The sequence below is a fragment of the Aphelocoma coerulescens genome, chromosome 12 (assembly GCF_041296385.1).
Source record: "Aphelocoma coerulescens isolate FSJ_1873_10779 chromosome 12, UR_Acoe_1.0, whole genome shotgun sequence".
NCBI lineage: Eukaryota > Metazoa > Chordata > Aves > Passeriformes > Corvidae > Aphelocoma > Aphelocoma coerulescens.
The window spans coordinates 11,353,492-11,371,993 of NC_091026.1; the positions used below are offsets into that span (position 1 = coordinate 11,353,492).

General features: G+C 47.5%; 1 protein-coding gene across 4 annotated transcripts; it reads right to left on the bottom strand.

Moving 5' to 3' along the window:
* Positions 1-3,362: 3,362 nt before the first annotated feature.
* KLF15 (KLF transcription factor 15) lies at positions 3,363-17,230 on the bottom strand. 4 transcript variants are annotated; one of them, XM_069027609.1, is made up of 3 exons: positions 16,841-17,230; positions 11,475-12,582; positions 3,363-5,381 (listed from the first exon to the last, which is right to left on the bottom strand). In XM_069027609.1, exons 2-3 carry the CDS (start codon positions 12,515-12,517, stop codon positions 5,213-5,215), a joined length of 1,212 nt encoding a protein of 403 aa, XP_068883710.1. In that variant the 5' UTR covers positions 12,518-12,582; positions 16,841-17,230; the 3' UTR covers positions 3,363-5,212. The 4 variants fall into 4 exon arrangements, with proteins under 4 accessions (XP_068883710.1, XP_068883712.1, XP_068883709.1 ...); XM_069027611.1 differs by lacking the exon at positions 16,841-17,230 and adding an exon at positions 16,248-16,439; XM_069027608.1 differs by lacking the exon at positions 16,841-17,230 and adding an exon at positions 16,067-16,201.
* Between the last annotated feature and the right edge of the window lie 1,272 nt (positions 17,231-18,502).

An 18,502-nucleotide genomic window follows, 5' to 3' on the forward strand; every position in this document is an offset into this window, starting at 1 on the left:
CACACATCACACACGTTCAAACATCTCACACACACCCACCCAACCCCCCCCCCCCCCCCCCAAAAAAAAAAGGCAAGAACAAAACTAACACCCGTGGAACAAGAGATTAAAAGCCACAAAAACACCAATGTCCCAGAAGGAATGAGCAAGGGAAGCCAAGGACCTGTTGGGATTTGCAGCTCCTGCCTTAGCTGGGAAATTTTTCCCCTGGATAAGTCATGGCAGTCACTGTCTTTGGCTTGTGCTGAAGCCAGTGGGAGCTTAGCACAACTCATTCTTTAAGAGCAACGTCTCTGAATAACAAGCAAGCATGGCATGGCAATCACTGAACTGAGTGAATAACAGGTTTCATAGGTGCTGTCAAAAGGAAAATCCCAGCTGGCTCCAAACAACTTTCTATGTGTGTTGGCAGGTCCTTGGTATTTCTCCCAGACGGGGAGGGCAGGTCCGAGCCGAGAGCTGAGTACAGCACATCCAGGCTTACATAACCCAAGGGGCCCAGGGTAATAATTAACGCTGGGTTATTGCCACCAGCTTTGTACTGCAGTCACCTGGTTGTTTGGATTAAATGTATAGTGGCCATTTAGACAAGGAGAAGGCTCCTGGCGCAAGGACTTCAGTGAAAACAACCCCCAGGGAGGGCGGGAAGCAGAAAATTGTTGCAAATATCACAGGATCTAGACTCAAGCGCTCCTCCAGGGAGCCAGAGTTGCTGCCTCCCATCACAACACCCTGCTCCATGGGCTCGTTTGCTTTCCACAGGGGTGCAGCTCCCTGAGCTCCCCTCAAAACTGCCGGGGTAAAAAGTCCCACACAACACAGGTCAGGGGGGCAGGACTCTTCCTAGGGAGCTCTGCCTTGGTGACTCCCACGTGTGGCACACCAGCAAGCGAGATCTCGTTCCTCTCCCCCAGCATCCTTTCCAAAAGCACACATTATCAGTGCAACCTGACTTTACCTGTGTCCCATCTTTATCTTTCTTTGTTTATCTGATGTCTCACGTGTCCTATTACTCCTTGCCTCCCGTAACCCGCTGCGTGTTACTGGCGTGTGATCTGTGCCACTGTCTGGGGCAAAGGAGATTTGGGACATCTTGGTTCCGCTCCCATTTCCCCTCTGTGCTGCTCTGTGCTCTCCACTGCACTATGTTTAATCACAGGTCACAGAAGTCAGGTCACCTTAGAGAAAGATCACTTTACTCCTATTCCTTCAGCTTAGTCCATACCTCCAGTACAGCCTCCCCAGGTGACAGCTCCTTACTTCTCCTAACACTATTCCTTCACCACCAGTTCTGACATAGGGACCATAAACCTTTTAAAAACAAAGTTCTGGTAAGCATTAGGAACCAGATCATGATCATCTTGTGAAGGCTGTGCCACTGCACATGCATCCATTCACACTTCAGAAATTACAGAGGTTTGAAGTCAATGAGACTGAGGCATATGCATAACCATGCCATGCTGTGCTTTGCCATGCAGAGTTGCTGAAGCTGGGACATAATAAACTTATCTAGTTGTGGCATCAAAGCACTTAAATATATATTTATCTTCAGGTGGATAAAGCCAGGCTTAAGGCAAGGCCACATTTTTCTCACAAATCAGCAAAGCCCAGCCAGGCCAGTAATTCCACATAAAACAAACATCAAAATCTCTTTTGGAAATTTCTAGTTTTTTGTGACAAAACTCTGAAAGCGTCATTCATTTCATGCAGAACTAACTCTGCTGTCACAGCAAACATGGCTCTACTCTTTTCAGCAAAATATTGCAACTTTTACATAAACTTATATTTCCTTAGGTATTAACTAGAAAAAAAACCCACAATTCACACTCAAACCCCTTATTAAAACAAAGAGAAAAAGAAAAAAAAAAAAAAAAGAGGGAGAGAGAATATGCATTTCATGGAAAATATTCCAGGCTAAAACATAACTTAGATCTTTCTGCCCTGCTGTGCTCCAACAGCAGGGATTTTACATTACTCCACTTCAGCTTCAAGTATTACCTCTTGCAGAAAAATAGCAAATTCTGCCCCAAAGGTCTTGCAGGGTGAATTGCCCAACTTTACAGCAATATCAGAACTCCAGGTGAGATGGGGAAGAGACTGAGATGCTGGTTAAAATAAAGCAGCTGGTTTAACGGATGAAGTGGATAGGGTGAGAACAGAAGGGAATTGCAGATCCTCTTGGTGCAGGCTTGCTAATTAAAGCTTAAAACCACTGTCCTGAGCCCTCTGATCTTCAGGCTACACCTCAGGAGGTAATAACAACCTGGAGTGCACAGAACTTAGTCTGCCTCATCCCTCGGTCCTCTGGCCAAACTCAAAGGGATTCTCTGGGAAAAATAATCAGGGGTCTGGAGAGCCCAGGCTCATCAGCTGGCGCTTTTTGGTGGCTGTTCTTCAGGGAGAGACTTTAATCCCTCAGTGCCTGTTAGTGTCAGAATGATTCCTGCCGGGAGAAGATCTGGACCCACTGCACCATTGCTCCCATGGAGACTCAGAAGTGACTTTAACACCAGTCATGTTGCTGGTTTCTTCTTCCAGTGGAGGACAAAGAACCGAAAGCACAGTGCAAGAGATGTCCCGGCTTGCAGATCACAAGAGCATGGTGTTCATGCCCCTATTGTTACAAATGGAAGCAATGGATGTTGCAGGGTGTCTTCTCCTCAGGCCTGAGGCCATGCTTCCTACCACAGCTCCTTCACATCATTCTTTCAGGCGTGGGATTTACAGAAGAGCCAACTGAGGTGCCCTGGCACCAAGACCTCCGTCGTGCTGGGCCTTTCTGTAACAATTTAATCCTGTGACTACTGGTCTTACTGCTTGCTCCTTCCAACCAAGGGTCACACAAACGCAAATTAAGGCCCACAGTACCACTGTGATGCGTTATTATCCCCATTTTACAAGAAAGGGAACTGCAGAACACGGCAGTTGAGTCCTTTGTCTTGGATCACACGGTGAGTCACTGTCACAGTCTGAAGCAGACTTTGAAGCCCTTCCTCCTCCACTCTAATCGCTAAAGCTGGAATTCCCTCAAAACCTGCTTGCTCTGCTTTATTAACCACAGTTTTACTGCATCTGCAGACCTGTTCCACAGCAGTCAGGAGCCACGGAAGGCGTTTGTGTCCCAGCGTGGCTGCCAAGCGAGGTGTGAGGGCTCCAGCGAAGAGAGAGCTGAGACATCTCATGCCTTCCGAGCACTTTCTGAGATGAGAAAAACTGAAGATAACTTCAGAACTGTTCCATCCTCTCCCTGTTACACAGCACCTGAAAATTTACATCCAGGTGAATCGAAATTTCAAGTGTGATTGTCCTGATTACAGAGCTGGCTATAAATGAAATTAATGAATAATAATTTCAAGGAGGGATTTAAAATTTCCATTTTCATTTTATTGTCAAAGTAAATATATTTTTATGAAGAACAAAAGAAAATATACAGAATTGTAACTTATGTACACTGGCTTTATAGGTATTTTTGTTTCCAATTTACACAAATTTGATACGTTATTAAAAGATATTTTATATAGATATGCATCTATGTACAGTTTTATTTACATACATTCATAGGATGTGATATAAACCAGTCAATAGATGATAGTTCATTTATATTAATTTCTAGAGGACAAAAGGAATGCATTCACTTTAGCTAGACCTGCTGTTCTGGCACAGCGCGGGTTCCTGCTCTGCCTAGCACTAGGATCACACTTTCCTACTTCCCATTTTGCCGACAGAAAAGACAAACAGATGCCATCTGCGAATGGAAAGGAAATGCAACATTCATTATAAAATCATTCCTAATTACTGAATTCTATTTTCTTCTAAAGCTTCTTACAATTGCCAGAGTTCAAAAGGAAAAACAAAACAAGAAGAAACACAAATAAAATCACTTGCCTGCTACCATCTGATTATTTGCTTAAATTCCCTTCTTAGCCAGCTATCACACAAATTTGTTTCTTTTGGCTACTGTTCTCACCCATTCGCCCACCCCAGCTGCATGGAGCTCTGACATGGCTGTTGGCAGGGAGAGGATTAGCACTGAGGGTCACCCCTAGACCCCGATCTCCCAGCGCTGCCCCACCAGGCCACGGTGCCTCCCACCCTCCCTGGGCACAGGCACAGCCTACAGACCCTGCCAGCCAGCAGGCAAAGAGAGACTTAGCTCCAGCCAGCCAGGCCTTCACTCACAGTGGATGTGGTGATGCCCAGTGCTCACCAGGCACCCCCGTGGCTGGGGCTCTCCTTTCTCCCTCCAGATCACACGAGAAGGCAGGAGCAGAGACAGGAACAGAGCTCAGAGGCTCTCACAGACATCTTCGTGCTGCTTTGTGTGCAGACAACAGCTCTTCTGCTAAAGACAGTGGATGCTGCAAACCAGCCTCAAAGGAAAGCAGCATCCTTTGACACCTGGGCATCCTTTCACCCCTTGGCAGCACAGGACAGAAGCACGCACACAGTTCCAAAGGCTCCACTCCAAGCCATTCCATCCAGCCTGAGCCTCTGGGCTTGCTTGGGACGTGCCTTTGCTTAAATATATATATATGTATGTATGTATGAATATATATACATAAATATTTATATATAGCCCTAGCCAAGGGAAAGGTAAATGTGAGCCGGGAAAATCAGAGATGCATGGAGGCACATTCCAGTGCTCTCCAAGCCTTGTCTGCCCCATCCCCGACTCCCACTGTTCCTCCTCCTATGGCCAGCCCCTACAAATCCTTGGCTCAGACGACCCAAAAACAAAGGAATTGTTCTCATTTCAAAAGGAATTTGCTGTTTCCAAACTGGACAAATAGAGCAGCTTAATAAAAACTCACAATGAATGGCCTGTACATGAGCAAAGCCCTCAGGAATGCCAGGGCTATAATTAACTAGCAGCAAGCAACTTTTACATTTTCCTGTGCAGCAGAAAACAGCTAAAAATAAAACACTGTAATTTCCAAAAGAAGCAGCAGCAAAGGAGAGACAGATAGAAGGAAATGAAAATAATATCCTTAAAAGAAAAAAAAAAAAGGAAGAGGCGCCCCGCTCTCCTGACCCAAAAAGAACTTCATTCTCAAATCATCTTTAAAGGACATGGGGCACTCAAACATGGTGATATCAAGTAACAGCATTGACTGTTCTGTGGAGACAAATAAATTATCACTAGAAATAGTGAGCAAAGTGCTGTCATTGGCTGTTGTAGGATGGCTGGGTGGGAAGGGGAGAGTGGGACCCATCAGTTCACGGAGCGGACGGAGCGGTTGCTTCGTGGGAACCGGTGCACCTTGACATGTTTGGACAAGTGGTCACTTCGAGCAAACTTCTTCTCGCAGACAGGACACTGGTAGGGTTTCACCCCCGAGTGGGAGCGCCTGTGCCGGGACAGCTCATCTGACCTGGAGAACCTGCAAGAGAGGAGAAGCCTTTTCAGATAAATGGGGTTTTATAACACTAAGTCTCTCACAGCAGGTTAAAAAAAGTCCCCTCAGGCCACTGGGAGACTCCAGGAACTGAAAGGAACACACAGCAGGGCTGGGCTGGTCCCAGCCTGCTGCCAGCAGCATTGGTGGAAACACCCAATTGCCAGCCTCATCCTGTGTCAGCCCTGGACTCAGGGCAATGCACGGAGGCAACGTTTGTACAGCCTCACCCTAGACCCCACAACATGGGTGCAGCTTGACAAAAACAGCGCTGCTCTGATCCCTCTGCCAGTCTCCTCCAAAGCCACTCCCACCATCTCTCTCCTGCAAACCCAAGCACAGACAATCCAATCCTCGAGCAGAGACAACAACCACTGTCCTGCAGGTGAGGTCTGTTTCAAGCTCCCACGGACATGAGCACAACAGACACGCCCTAACTGCACCCAGTTTGAGTGGGACTCCAACTAGGTAGCCACAGCTACCTAGAAACACCATGACTTATTAGATCCAGATGAAAAATGACTTATTAGATCCAGATAAAAATTTACTTCTGTGTGTGCTCCTGCAGGCTGCATGAAGAGTCGTTAATAGTACCAGAGATGCTCAGCATCTCAACAGCTGAAATTCAGGTGGGCCCCAACGGCCATTAGCATACTTATTTGCATAGGTAGCATGGGTAAATTGAAATCAAGAATAAGCCTTAATTACCAAAACTGCACTCCATAGTCTTTTAAATTTTAGATATTTTCCAGCTTCCATCTACACAGAAAAATCCCCAAATAGCCACCATGAATCCCAGAGGCATTATTGAACTCAAATGAGCTAATCCTTTGGTCTTAAGAGCAGGGCTGGCTCTATTACCACTTTGGACATGACTGGGAGACAGAGGGTTAATTAACAATGTCACACTAAAACAGCCCTGTCCAAATGGGTACAAAAAATTTGCTGCCTGACAAAGGGCAATTAAGTGTTTTGTTGCCAGAGCAGTAACAAAGAGCAGCACAGAAAGAGAGCTTGCAAGAAATGGTATCAGCTGTTTATTTACAATAAATAAATGAAGTCATGGGCACTAGCTGAACAAATTGGGGAAAGAACATGTAGAAAAATGTGCCCTTCTGGAGCAAAATATCACATCACCAACAGAGTGAATACGCTATTTTTATGAAAGGGAGAAAACAGGACTGCTGGGCTCCTATGAATAAGTCCCTCATGCAAGAAAAGTAAGTTTCCACATAAAGGTTTTAATTAGCTCTGATCTCCTGCCAACAGTTGAGGACCAGGGCATAGGCACTGGGAAAGCTGGTAATGGTTTCCTCAGTTGCTGCAGCTCTTCAGTCCGATCATGCTCCCCAGAGAGCACTCAGCCAGTGGGAAGCAGATGCAGGCACTCACCGTGGGTAAGATACAGTGTGGACACATCTCTCCCAGAGGCATTTCTAGGGGAGATTCTTTCACCTATTCACTTGCTTTTCTTCCTTTCCCTGCCCTGGTATCCTCGTGGTAAAAGAGTCAAATTCTCCACGAAGAACAGGCAGTTGTTATGGGGCTGTCAACCTGGTCCTTTTCTGGGATGAGTCTTCCTCATAAAGGCTATGACACAGGTTTCTCTTCACGCCTTCTACTTGCATGTCTGCTTCCTCTAACACCCCTGCTCCTTTCAGCCATAGCTTCCCAAAAACACAGTGTGGACCTGGGAGCAGCAGGGTCAGGGATTTCTCCCAAGTCCTTAACAATGAGCTGGTCCCAGTGCCAGATCCCTGCAGGGAAGCTCTTGTAGGGCTATGGGTGAGTGGGCCTGCAGAGTGCAGGATGTTGCCTGTGCAGACTGGCTCAACAGGACTGAGTGCTGGACAAGGAACAGACCTGTGCTACATCCAGGGAAAAGAGGGAGCAGAGAGGGAAAAGCACTTTTGCAAAGAGCTGTCCTCTTATATACAGACTTCAAAGGAGTAAAAGCAGATGTGGCTGGGTTGCCTTGTCCTATGTCCTTGGCCACTGAGGTCACCATCTGCAACAGAAGCACAGTAGCACTTGGCTAATGCTGCACAAGAGCTTCACAAGTGCATTTCGAGGGGAATTGCACGGATGGTGGGGGAGAAAGAGGCGCACGTCAGGAATGAGCTGGGATGAGTTCATCCGATAAAAATACACTCTGCCTCATAACGATGTCCTTAGCTGAAGAGGCAGGAATGTTGCAATACTGTTCCCCAGCAGTGACGGAAAGATCAGCTTACAGAGCCCACAGAAATAAACCTCAAGCTGTCTGTGTGTTTACAAAAAAACAACACAAAGGTTAGGACAAGGAAGCTGGGAGGATCTGGCGGCCTGACTCTGCAGTGAAATATCTGCAGCACATTCTGGCACTGAGATCAACCCAAAAAAAGTGAAAATAAACCCCTGTGTAATGTAAAATTAAAGAAAAAAAAAAAAAAAAGGGAAGCCCAAAGGAATACCTCACTATTTTGCCACTGCCATTTCCAGAAGGACTCCTCCTTCAAAAGAAAAGTGAAGGGATGTGGGCAATCCCACAGCAACTAAAAGAGCCTTCCTCATCCTTCTATCTGGCAGGACCCCAAGGGACTGTAATGATATCTCCCTTGAAGAAAAATCCTAGAGCTCCCTGATGTGTAGGACGTGTCCTGTGTCTCCCAGCCATATGGGGACATCCCTATGTGGCTCATGGGACAAGAAAGGTCAATAGCTTCAGCCTGGTACTCCTGGTCCCTGCCATGCCCACCAGCCATTGAGGCCAACTCAGGCTGTACCTCTCCTCCAGATTGGAGGGAAGGCTCTAGATTGATTCCTGCTGCCCATCCACAGAGCTTTGCTACAATAAACCAGCACAGCTCCTGTGCACCTGCCATCCCTTCCACAGCATCAGCAAGAAAAACCAGTGCAAGATGCCGGCCCTGCCCCATGCGTGGTACTGCTCACAGTCACTCAGGCCCAAGCACACTCCTGGCCACACATGTTAGAAGCCTTTAAACCCTCCCTGCCAAACCAGGCAGAGCTTATGTCCCATGCTGTCACCTGTGGAGCCTCCAGCCAGAAGATGCAGTGGGGCATTTAAAGCCAATTGCCTCATCCCACAGCCTTGCAGGAACTGCAGCTTTGCACAATACTGTGCCAGGGAGGGGAAGCAGGAGCTTCTCCTGCTCTGTGCCATCACACAGCTCCTGGGCCCAGCCCACGCTGCAGCTCAGCTCTTTGGCCTGAGCAGTGCTAACCAGAGGCTGTGGTGCCAAAGGTAGATGGTGACACAACACGGATCAGTGCCCTGACCCGTCCAGGGAACACAACGGGTCACTGGCCACTGCCAGATGAGCACCACTCTGCAGCCTGCCGAAACAGCCCTTGCCCGGTGCCTTGGAAGGGCACAAGTGAGCAGTGTTTAGCCTCCATCAGGGAGGTGCTAAGGCTCTCCAGCCCTCCTAGAGGTTAGCAAAAGGGTTTGCTGGGTGCACACTCCAACCCTGGTGAATTTAAAACATCACAGCATGGCTGCACAGAGAGCTGAGAAACCTTTAACCGTCCCACCGAGCTCAGGCACTTTGTGCTAGGCAACACTTTGTTTTGGTTTTGAAATTACTGTCTCCAGTGAGATCAGATCTTAAGTGTCTTCAGTGAAAAAATAAATACACAAGCACAAGAACGCAGGGAAAAGAGGGAGAAAGCAGAGCCCGGCAGTGTTTTACTGCTTAAATTCATCTGAAATTATATAGACCTCAGAGCAAACAGAGTGGCCAGATGCATTGGACTTAGGTCATGTGAGGCTTAAGTCATAGCTCTCACTGAACTTCTGGAAAAGGTAAACATGGTTAATTGATGAAAGGAGACTGAGTAATTCAATGCTCAATTGGGTCTGGCCTTCGATGTGGGAGCAGCATGCAGGGGATGTGCAGCAATCTCAGGCTGGTGCTAAGGATTGCTGAGAGCACAGGAGGCAGCTCCCCAAACACAGACTCTCTTGCTGGCTATAAAATTCTCCTCTCATAGCAGAGCCCTTCCAAAGTTTGGGGGTTTTGGGGATTGGGATTGCAGCCCAGGCTCTGAAATTCAACAAGACAAACAGCAGTAGAGTTTGAAAAGTCCTTGCAGCAGCTGTTTGTGGACAAGACACATGTTCTTCATTATGAAGGTGATTAATTTCTCATTACTGTTGGGCTCATCTTTAAAAAGTTGTGGTGGTTGAAAGTTCAGGGTGCTCCAGGTTGAGGGACCTGCACTTCTCTTGGCCCACGAGCATCCTGCTTTTGATGCACACCATTCGCCGTAACACTTCGAGAAGGGAGGCACCTGTTGTAAATTTAATCATCCTTTATCACTTAATATTTTTCCTAAACGTTCCCCTTAGTTTTGTATCTTGGGGAACACCAGCTTTGTGATAAGACAGGGCTGGAGAAGGTCACCCACAGGCAACACTTCAGGCTCCTGATCTTGAGCCACGAAAGTCACTGGGAGCATTGGTACAAATCTCAGCGTGGATTAGACAAACCCTCACATGCCACGTGCATGTGTCACAAAAAGGAGAGCTGTGCTCACATCCCAGCTCAAGGAAAGCCAACATGACACCCACAGGCACATCTGCTGCCTGTGCACACATACTCTGGCAAACAAACAAAAAAAGCAGCAAGAGCCTCTACTGCAGGTCAGGAGCAACCAGCCCACAGTTTTTGGGACAAATCAGCTGAATTTGGTGAGAGGGCACCCTGAGCAGCAAGAAACTGAGCTCATGAGAGGTGCTGCACGGATAAAAGGAAACAAATCACCACCCATTTGTAGAGCCCCATAAACTAACCTGCTCAGCCCTTCTGAGAAGCAAACTTCAGACTGGTCCAGCTGGGGAACAGAGGGTTCAGCTCCATTGTGACCTTTTCCCTCAAACCAACCCAGCCATCTCTAACTGCTGCATGTCTCACATACTTGCATTTTTACAGAACACTCTCCTGTTACTTTTTACCTCGTCTGTTGCCCATGATCACAACCCATTTTCTCATTAGGCATTGCTCACTGAAGCTCTGCAGCATATTATTTGAAAGAAATTCAGTTTAATTTAACACGAGGTAGTTAAGATTATGTTTTCTCCCATCATCATTTGTGGTGCTATATATTAGCACTTGCTAGCAGCCAAACCAGTAATACAGCTAACTGGAAAGAGGGAGGAAGGCACCTGTCAAAGTTTCCTTAAAATAAAAGTTGTTGTTTTTTAAAAGACTAAATTTTTCAACTTGTATTAAAAATAAAATAAAATAAAATAAAATAAAATAAAATAAAATAAAATAAAATAAAATAAAATAAAATAAAATAAAATAAAATAAAATAAAATAAAATAAAATAAAATAAAATCCCTCTGCAAAGCATTTTTTCAATAAAACCTGCAATCTTTCATTCAAGCAATGTTTAACTCCACCTCAGCCTTCTGGTTATGTTGTTACATCTGACAGCTTTTTTGCAACTTTGAGTGGCACCCACGCATTTTTCTGAATCAAGACAGAGAATAAAATCCAGAGTATGCCAGAGTGTCACTGCTAGCATTTTCAGGAGTGGGATGGAGTGCATTTTCTATGAAAGCGCACAGAATACTGCTTTTAACCACACTTGCTTATCACAGCCGTTCACTGACCACGTTTAGTCCCACACAGCTGGAGCCACACAGGGCTGTGCACAGCAGTTCTGCCCTAAACCATCCAGTTCACTCACAGCCTCAGCTGGTGCCAGCCACGGCTCTGCTGGGGCTGGTGTGCTGCAACCACACCAATGCAAACACCAGGTCTTACCTGTAGTAACAAGCTTAATCTGACCCTCTAGAATGAAATACAAATTATGATGGACTACTTTTATGGTTTTTACGACACTAAAACTGCTGGTGCCAGCAGGTGATGCTGTGCTATTTAATTTATCAAAACCCATGGGTTACCTAACAGGAAGAAAAAAGGTCTTCATTGTCAAACCAACCAAACAAGTTCTGGCAACAGAAAGAGTTTATAAATCAGAGTGCAAACATACTTGCTCAGCAAGTTAGGTCAAGTGAGCAAAAAGGGAAAAGGGGATTGGACAGAGCTGCACCCCAATACTGACCTCCATCCACAACCCGGCCACGTGCACGCAAAGGGCTTTTCTCCTGTGTGCCTCCTCAGGTGGGCTTTCAAATGGCTGCTTTTCGTGTACATCTTGGTGCAACCAGGAAAAGAACATTTGTGCATTTTAATGAGTTCGGCTGCAGGGTTCTTTTGAAATTTCTGACCCATGATGATTCCCGTCTGCCCCTGGATCATGCCTCCTGGCCCAATTGGCTTGGCGGCGATGGGGACGGGAGCAATGCGGACAAATTTAGAGGACAAGTTCAAATTGGACGACTGAACTATCTGAGGCACAAGGGCAAATGTCTGTCCTTGGATGTTGACTAGGAGCTGTGCAATTTTAATGTTCTCCTGTGCTGGTCCTTGGGAACTGGGGCTTGTGTTGGACTCCTGTTTGATCTGTACAGGCTGAATTTGGAGCATAACCGGTATCCCATTCTCTAGGGTCATTCCTCCATTTGAAGCTTGGCCACCTTCCGTTGAGCTGTTCAACTGCTCATTTTTACTCTCTTTTAGACTAGCACTGGGTAACATATGGTCTTTTTGCTGCAGCGAAGCAACAGAAACTTGGCTGCAAGCTCTCAAGTCCTTGGTCTCACTTTTAGGTCTTTCTTTGAGCTCCAAGTCCATGTTCTCCTCCAAAAATTCCTCAATTTCCTCAAGCGTGGGCTGAAATGGTCCTGAGTCTTCCATATCCACGGCAAATTCAGGCAACCTAAAGTACTCCTCTTTCACTATTGGCTGAAGTCTCCTTTTGTCCCACCATGATGCAGTGGTGTTCCCCAAAGATGCCTGGGACAATAAATAGTCTAAGATACTGTCCTGACTTTCCGCACTGGATGTGCTTCCATAGCTGGAGCTGAGCACCTGGGAGTCAGGGCTGGAACAAGAACAAAAGCTGGACGAGTCACTGTCATCTTCTGACAGGGGAGAGGGCAGCATTTGGTAGGACCTCACACCTGCTGTCATGTCCCCAAAGTATCCAAGAGAAGATCTTGTGGATGAAAAGGATTCATCAGTAGGCAGCAAGTGATCCACCATTCCTGGACGATCTCTTAAGGATATCCCAACAGCATATAACAGGCAGCTAAAGTTCAGGTGAGAGCCTGAGTGCAGGAAAACAAAACAGCAACAGTCAGAATTTGGTTTAATCATTTATCTCCATGAACTGAAGCTCGTAAAGCCCTCTAGCCCACAGGAAAGTCCAGAGCATCCAGCCTCCCTGCTACAAGCTTTGATATGTCTGCACCACCCCCCTGGAGGACTGTCAGGGCTGAAGTGTTTTGCAGGATTGCACCACATATTTGCAAAAGAATTCTGTCAGAAATAATTTCCCAACTGTGTGTGCTCCAGATTTACAGCTCCCTTACAGAATATTACCGACAATAGAAAATAAATAACGAGCTTTCACCTAGCAGTGAAATCCAGAGCAAAAGAAAGGAATGGAAAGAAAAAAAAATAGTGTTGAAATTTTTACCACCAAAAAGAAACAAATAAAAAAAGTTTATTGCTGGTGGCCATAAAATGCAAATCCTTTCCCTATCTTGTAGCTTTCCACCAGCCTTATTTTTAACTTCCTCAGTTCTACAAATATAGGCTGTTCAGCATAATGCAAGGATCAATCTGGCAGGAGCCAAAAATATTTACTGTGCTTCAGCATTTACTAGGCGGATTTTCCCCTCCAGATGTAATGAATCAGTGTGCCAACGTCATCATCACCTGCACTGTCCTTAATAAGGCTGTCACTGCACTGAGCTAATTACCACGTCCTGCCAGCCAGCTGGTGGCTGCTTTCACCCCACGCTCCTGTCTCTCCGGGGCAGAGGTTGGGGTGAGCCCCGTGCCAGCTGCCGCACCGGCGGGGCTGCACGGACCCCCGGCACCCCGACCTGCCGCGCCGAGCGCCTGCGCTCCCAGTGCCCCCCTGCCCGTGCTGGGGCGGCGAGCGGGCAGCATCCCACAAATCCCGGCTCACGTGAGCCCTAATCCCACTACAACCCCACAGCAGCAAGCCCCACCTTTCCCAGCGCAGCCCACCGCAGTGCTTGCTGACAGCCGCGATTGTCCTGCGCTTTCCCACCTAAGGCAAGCAAACTTCATAGAAAGGCGCCTGGGGAGGGGGAGGCAGGAGGGACATCTGCGTATTGTTTTATTCCTCGCCTCCCCGAGGGGAAAAAAAATTGCTTACGGATGGAGATTATGCCCCTTAGAGAGCGAACGCAGAGACCTCTGGATGGAGCGAACACTGGCCCTCAGTCATTCGCTCAAGGTGACTGATTGAAAACAGAGCTGTACATGTGCATAATAAAACAACTCTTTCTGTGGAAGGTATGTGGACTGCAGAGATAGAAGTCATTCGATCAGCCTATGAGGCTGTGTGTGTGTGTGAATTAGGAGGCATGTGACCCAGCGTGAAGGAAATGCCAGTCAATCTTGTTACACACTGTCATTTTCCACAGGCTCTGCCGCTGCGCTTTGGACGCTTTGCCATGAATAGTCAATAGCTCCCAGTTTTGTGCAGGCGAGAGGATGGTTGTTACTGCTGTTGCAGAGCATCTCTGCTGCCTCATCTCCAAAATTTGCCCTGTCTTTACTGGAGAAAAATCAAAAGGTGGCTGTGTGCTCAGTGCTGCAGTGAACACAGAGTGAGATATTTTACACAACACCCTTAAAGAGCTCTGTCCCACTGGCAGCATCTATTAACATTTCACAGGAAGAGTGGGGGGAAAGCTATATTTCTTAAGGGTCTTGTTCTTAAAGATATGGCTTCCTCCTTCATATGCACGTGGAGGAAACAGGGATGGGTTGAAAGACTTAAAAGTAAGATTGCACATTTTCCTGGTATGTGTGTCCTGTCAGTCAGCTATGCCTCTGAACCGATAATGAAATACCCACATGTGCTGAACACGAGGAAGTTCAAACAGAGGTTAGTGGCTCTGTTTTGTGACCTTAGCCTATAATCATGTCTTATAGTAAAAGCGAAGAGTCAGAAGAGCTGAACTATTTCTAACACGCTTCCTTTTTTTTTTAAATCTCTGTGTTGATGGTAAGTTCCCCCAGCAGAAGTCCCAGAGCTGAGGTATTCCAGTTTTGAAACAGAAAGCAACATCTGCTTCTGACAAATTAGTATTGGCATCTGGTAAGTATTCACCCAAGCTGATTGTTTCTATCTTGCACCAAAAATTGGTGACTGCCTTGAGAAACATGGGGCAGAAAGGAAGACTTGCCCTCAGATGGTTTCTGATCCTTCCTCCAATGTCTGTATTATTCCAGCTTAAACTTCTGAAGAATGGGGCTGTGAGGGAAATCTGGCCTGCAACATGTGTTTTTCTAAGAAAAGCTGGCGTGCTCTGCATGCACCAAAAGCAGTTGGTGAACTTCTTTAAAAAAAAAATTAAAAATTTAAATGTTCAAGTTTTCTTTAAATGCCTGCAAGAACTAGGAAGACACATATCAAAATATCCATATATTTCCCCGGGAATAGAACTAAACTTAACTTGAATAAGAGCTTAAAAGAGGGGAAAAAAAACCAACAGTGAACCCCTAGCAACTGCTGTGGGCCAGTTACCTCAGCAGAAAACAGCCAGCACGCTTGTTTCCCATCTCTTTTGACAAGGAACAATGTCACTCGATGTAACCAGAGGCTTTTTAAGTGGGGACTGTTAGAGGCAAATAGATCCAGGCACATTATGGGCCAGTTCTGCTTTCTGTGCACTCTCAAAGCTTGCAGAACGGCCAAGAAGATTTTGGAGAATGCCTGGAATGCAGGATCGGGCCCTGGCTATATTTTTCTCCTAAAGGCCAGGCTAACAACCAAAAGGCTTTCATCCTTACTTCACCTGAAGACACAGCCAAAACCAGAAGATTAGAAAACAAAACCAAAAAAAGTCAGGGCGGTGAAGGCTATGAAAACTAATGATGTTGTTTCCATAACGCACTTTCATCTCTAGGAACCTTCAAAACATGTTAGAAATGTAAGCACCTATACAGAGACCACAATGCCTGAGCCGCTGCAAACAGCACTTCTGGAGTGAAATACAGCAGCTGTTCAGCAGCACGACCGTCTCCAACTTTTTTTACGAGTTCCCTGGGTTGTTATGATGTCCTTTCTGCCAAAAACATGTTGTTCTGTTTAAAATCTGTCCATCTAATCTCCAGCTAAAAAAAAAAAAAAAAAAAAAAAAAAAACCGACAAAAAGCAAAGCAGAGAAGACATATTTTGATGCAGAGCAACATTAAAATGTAAAGTCCTGGGAAACTGCTGAAACATGGGGATGTATTTCCCAGCCTGTCATTTCTGGACAGCAAGCCCAGCACAACTGATCACACAGCATATATGAGACGCTGACAGTCATTTCCTACGTTTACTGCCACAGCTTTTTCCAGTTTAAGACTAATCTCTTCAGGGTTTTCTCTTGTTCCCTAGAAGGTTTTAAATCTGTTCAGGCTGACTTCTGCTCCACAGACAGAGCCATAAACCAGGCAATGAAGCAGGCCCAGAGTTTCTAAGAAATTAAAAGAGAAATGCGGAGGGGGGGGGGGGGCGAGTAATAAAAATAATAAAAAGCCGTGAGCCAGGAGTAAACCCACTTGCTCTCATCTCTTCCGCAAGGTGGCTGTGCTGCTCCCCGGACACAGCAGGGTGTTCAGGTTTGTTTTTCCCAAACCCACTGCTCCTGGGAAACTGCAGAAACACTCCCAAAGCTTTCTTTCCGGAAAACTATCCCGCTCCAGCCCCAAACTTTGGCTTCCACAAGAGGAAGCACTTCACCTGCAGCTGGCACAGGCAGTGGCCCCGCCGGAGCGCACCCCGCTGCCTCTGCACCCCGGCAGTGAAGGATGCCCCGAAATTACGCGTGGCACCAGCCGCTTGGGCAGGGAAAAGGGGGCCGGGGACGCACACACGGAATTCCCACTCCAGCACGAGCACAGCCAGGCTTCCATAGCTGCAAAACATGTTTGTTTGGGGTTTTTTTTAATCGTGTTTTTTTTTTGTTTGTTCTGTTTGGGGGGGGGGGGGGTAATTTTTTTTTTTTTTTTTTTTTGGCTTTTCCTTCCATCCCTTTTCAGAAGGCTTTGGGGGCCCGAGTTCCCTCTCCCCCCCCCCACCCCCCCCAGTGTGGTCGCAACGATCGGGAACAAACCCCCCCATCGCCGCCTGTCACTCCATGGCACAGCACCGCTCCAGCCCGAAAACAGCCCCCCAGCGCTGGCCGCTGCCCCGCCGGGGATGGAATTCCATCTCCCACCTCCGCCGTGCGCGGCTGCAGGGGCACAGTCCCCGGCCCCGCGCGGTGCTGCGGCAGCGGGCGCGGAGGCACCGCCGGCGGGACGCGGCCCCGCGCAGCCCCCGCTCGCCCTTACCTGAACTCCTCTGCGAGCCGGGGGGCAGCAAAGGCTACGAACGACCAGAAGAACGCAACAACAACAGCGAAAACGGGGGGAGAGGAAAAACCCCAAACAACACAACCAAGCCACAAAAAAAAAAAAAAAAAAAAAAAAAAAAAACCAAAAAAAAAAACCTCTAGAAATAATAATAAAAAAAAAATTAAAGAATAATTTAAAAAGCCACACACGCGCAATAAAAAGGCAGGATTAAAACCAAGCAAAGCCAAAGCAGCAGCCCGCAAAGGCAGGAGCGGCCGGGAGCGCGGAGCGGCGGGAGGCGGGCGCAGCTCCCCCGGGAGGCGGGTGCGCGGCTGCGGAGCGCGGCCCCGCTCCTGTAGTACTATATCCCCCTCACATGACGGGCGCTCGGCCGCGGCGGGGGAGGCCGGGGAGAGGCTCGACCGCGTCCGCCGCCCCCATTGGCCCCGCCGCGGCGGGGGCCGGCCCGGCACCGGCCTCAATGGGAGCCGCGCTCGGCCCCCGGGGCGGTGCCGCGCGGGCCCGGCCGCGGGCGGGGTGCGAACCCCCGCGATGCGCGGTCCTGGAGCGTTCGGCGGGGCCTGTTCGCCGCAGGACAAGGGGGAATGGTTTTAAACTGAAAGAAGGTCGGTTTGGATTCGGTGTAAGGAAGAATGTTTTACAATGAGGGTGATGAAACACCGGAACAGGTTGGCCGGAGAGCTGGTTGATGCCCCATCCCTGGAAGTGTTCCAGGTCTGGTTGGACAGGGCTCTGAGCAATTTGATCGGGTTGAAAACGTCACTGCTCCCTGCAAGGAGTTGGACTAGATGGCCTGTTAATGTCCCTTCCAACCCAAACCATTCTGTGGTTCCGTAAGTGTGCAAGGCTCTGGACATCTCCTGGACATAAGCAGGTCCCTGGGGAGGTGCGAGGAGTCCCATGCCCTCCCTCCTGCTCCACACCTGCCCCTTTGCTGCCTGCCAAAGCTTGATGGTGGGACTTCCAGCATGCTAGAAACTATTGGGATGTGTGTCCCACACACACACCAGTGTTACTACAGACATCACTAGTTTTTCATATAAGCACACATAATAATTTAAATATATGTATATACATACCTATATACACAAACACACTATAGTTATGCAATACTTGGTATGGATCAGGGTCCATGTTCAACTCCTACTGAGAAAGCTCACAGTGGGGCCAGCTGCAGCAGCAGTCAGGTTTTCTGCTCAATCAGTGGTTTTTCAAATTCAGTTTTTCCTTTTTTTAGATTCTTGGGAAGGTGCAGCCCAGGATATCAGAATGCAGTCTTATGAGAACAAGTCTGTGCACCCTTTTTTGAGGGCACATGGACAGCACACCCTTCCTACTTCTCCACTGTAGGCCTCCCTGTCCTGCAGGGAAAATGAAGTATTATTCCCATTTTATCGGGAAACTGAGGCACCGAGGATCAGACAAAAGGTCTGTAGCAGAACCAAGGTGCAGTCTCATCTCTTTTCAAATCCAGCTCAATTTAAACTTGCAAAAATACCCTCCCATCTGCATTTCTTCAGAATTGCCAGTAACACATCCCACAGCCTGGCAAACATGAACCAGTCTCTTCCCAAGAGGACATTCAGCCTCAACAAGTCATGGCCTGGCAGCAGCACAAGGGTGACCCTACAGGTGCTC